This window comes from the organism of the source record quoted next (genome assembly GCF_019968985.1).
Source record: "MAG: Porospora cf. gigantea B chromosome Unknown PgB_NODE_5018_length_1996_cov_133.586, whole genome shotgun sequence".
Taxonomy (NCBI): Eukaryota; Apicomplexa; class Conoidasida; order Eugregarinorida; family Porosporidae; genus Porospora; species Porospora cf. gigantea B.
The window spans coordinates 1-1,996 of record NW_027179062.1 but is presented as its reverse complement, the minus strand read 5'-3'; the positions used below and the strand labels follow the sequence as shown (position 1 = coordinate 1,996).

Sequence of the window (1,996 nt, the reverse complement as noted above, 5' to 3'; positions counted from 1 at the left end):
CAGGCCGCCCTCCCCAAGACTCACCTCCCAGACCGCGTCAAATCCGACAGATGGTCGACGAAAGCTGACGCGCTTGCGCAAGTCGGGTCTACCGCTTCCAACGTGGCCCTTCTCTCCGAAGGCACAACTCTGCTGCCGGACTGTCAGGTCTGGTTGTACGTGTTCCAGGGCAAGAAATTCGTGAAGCTGCATCAGCAAGAACTGGGTAGTGCGGAGCACATGACGCATCATCCCTTCATCCGAGTTGGGCTAGGTCCGCAGGAGTACGACACGAGGCTCATTGTTAGAGGGGCGGATGCCCCTCTGTTCAATGAGTGGATCAAATTCGACTACAGACGAGAACGATATGTGACGTTCGAGTGCTACGACAGAGACGCTTTAGAGAGCAACGCTCTCTACAACGGCAGCGGCAGTCTGGACCTGATGGACTTCGTTCAGAGCAAGCAACGGTCCAAGAACTTCGAGATCAAGCTCTGGAGAGCCAAGAAGGGCGGAAAGAAGGATGATGTGGGCACGCTGCTTGTGCACGCCGAGCTAAAGGGAGATCTTAGCATGCATACTGGATCTAGTATGTATAGTCTGAAGGATTACGAGCCTGGTGTCGAGAAATCAGTCACCAGTAAGAAGTCGAGCAGCAAGACGAGCAGCAGCGATAAGAACAGCAAGAAGGCGTCGTCCAAGAAGTCCAGCGAGGTGAGGAAGCTTTCAAGCCCGAGATCACCATCCCGTAAGATGTCAAGCGAGAGGCCTAAGAGCTCAAGTGACAAGCCTAAGAGCTCCAGCGACAAGGCAAAGGAAGCCTCCTCCTAGGTCTATGGAAGCACTAATTCTGAGTCACACGTATTATTGGACGGCTTCGTTGCTTCGCACCTTCGTTGCTGCCATTGTTGTGGTTGGGCCTCCGAGAATGGTGCTGGCCGGAGTAACAACAGCCTGAACGGACGTACCTGGTTGCTGGGAGACCACGCCACGGATGGAAGAAGCAGACGATTTCTGGCGACTACGCAAATATCCAAGCCAGAACAGAGCAATGAGGCACCCAACGCACAGCAGTATCCAGACAGATGAGTAATCCTTTAGTAGATTCTCGGAGGTGCCTACCGTCGCTGCAGTTGTGCTCACCCAGGTCGCCACGGCAGTTGTCCAATCAGTGGTCGGTAGAGTCGTCGATTTGGTTGCATTGGTCTGATCATCATACTCCAGCATCGTTGTTGTCTCGGGCCACACGCAATCAGATACGTTCTCGTACGGGTTACGGGGCACAAGTGTCGACACGTGGCAGGTGGAGTCGTCACAAGTGAGGCGCTGCCCCCCGCTGTCTATGCGCAAAGCCGAGCCGTTGGCAAGCCCGGCTGAGGGTCCGCTAGCGGTGAAGAACATTCCACGCATCGCGTTGTCCAGAGAGAATCGGAAGTTGCTCAGGTTCTCACTGCCGACGTCCACCATGCAGCGCTTTGCGTTCAGTGAAGCTGTCAAGTTGCACAATACGTCGGTACAACCCGACATGCCTCCCTCAACGCACCTGCGGAATATTGCGTCAATCTCGCACAGGTGAGGACCGAAGGCTGTGGCGACCAACTGGCGCAGCCGCTCCATGTCCAGGTTACCCTCGGAGTCGACGCTGGCGGCCAGTCCCACAAGCGCGAGGAACGCAACAGGAGTGCCGAGAGATCGGAGTGCGCTGCCGCGTGGCGCAGCGACGTTCGTGGGCGTCAGAGACAGCGAGGTCTGACGTTCAGGACTTGCAGATGGATTGATGACGCCGAGGCTCATAATAAGCGTCGAAGCCGCACTCATGTCTTGGAGGTGATTCGCCGCGACACGCATCTTCACAGATAACTGGAGTATTTTCGGATATGCTGGAATATTCTTAAGGATTCGGGATTGTTTCACTACAAGCACAGGCCATTAAGCCTGCCACAGTATATGTCAAAGTAGCTGCCGTCCGTCCCCTCTGCGCTGTCGTCAGGATGGTCCGTACTCAGCAAGCAGGAAT

At 55.4% G+C, this 1,996-nt stretch overlaps 2 protein-coding genes across 2 annotated transcripts; one reads left to right on the top strand and one right to left on the bottom strand.

Annotated features, from left to right (window-relative positions):
* Positions 1 to 219: 219 nt before the first annotated feature.
* On the top strand, positions 220 to 810 carry KVP17_003291 (uncharacterized protein; the record flags this gene model as incomplete). The annotated part of the gene is made up of 1 exon (XM_068520399.1): positions 220 to 810. One exon carries the CDS (start codon positions 220 to 222, stop codon positions 808 to 810), a length of 591 nt encoding a protein of 196 aa, XP_068373651.1.
* A 33-nt stretch (positions 811 to 843) lies between these two features.
* KVP17_003290 (uncharacterized protein) lies at positions 844 to 1,827 on the bottom strand (the record flags this gene model as incomplete). Its single annotated transcript, XM_068520398.1, has 1 exon — positions 844 to 1,827. The coding sequence occupies one exon, from the start codon at positions 1,825 to 1,827 to the stop codon at positions 844 to 846; it is 984 nt and encodes a 327-aa protein (XP_068373650.1).
* Between the last annotated feature and the right edge of the window lie 169 nt (positions 1,828 to 1,996).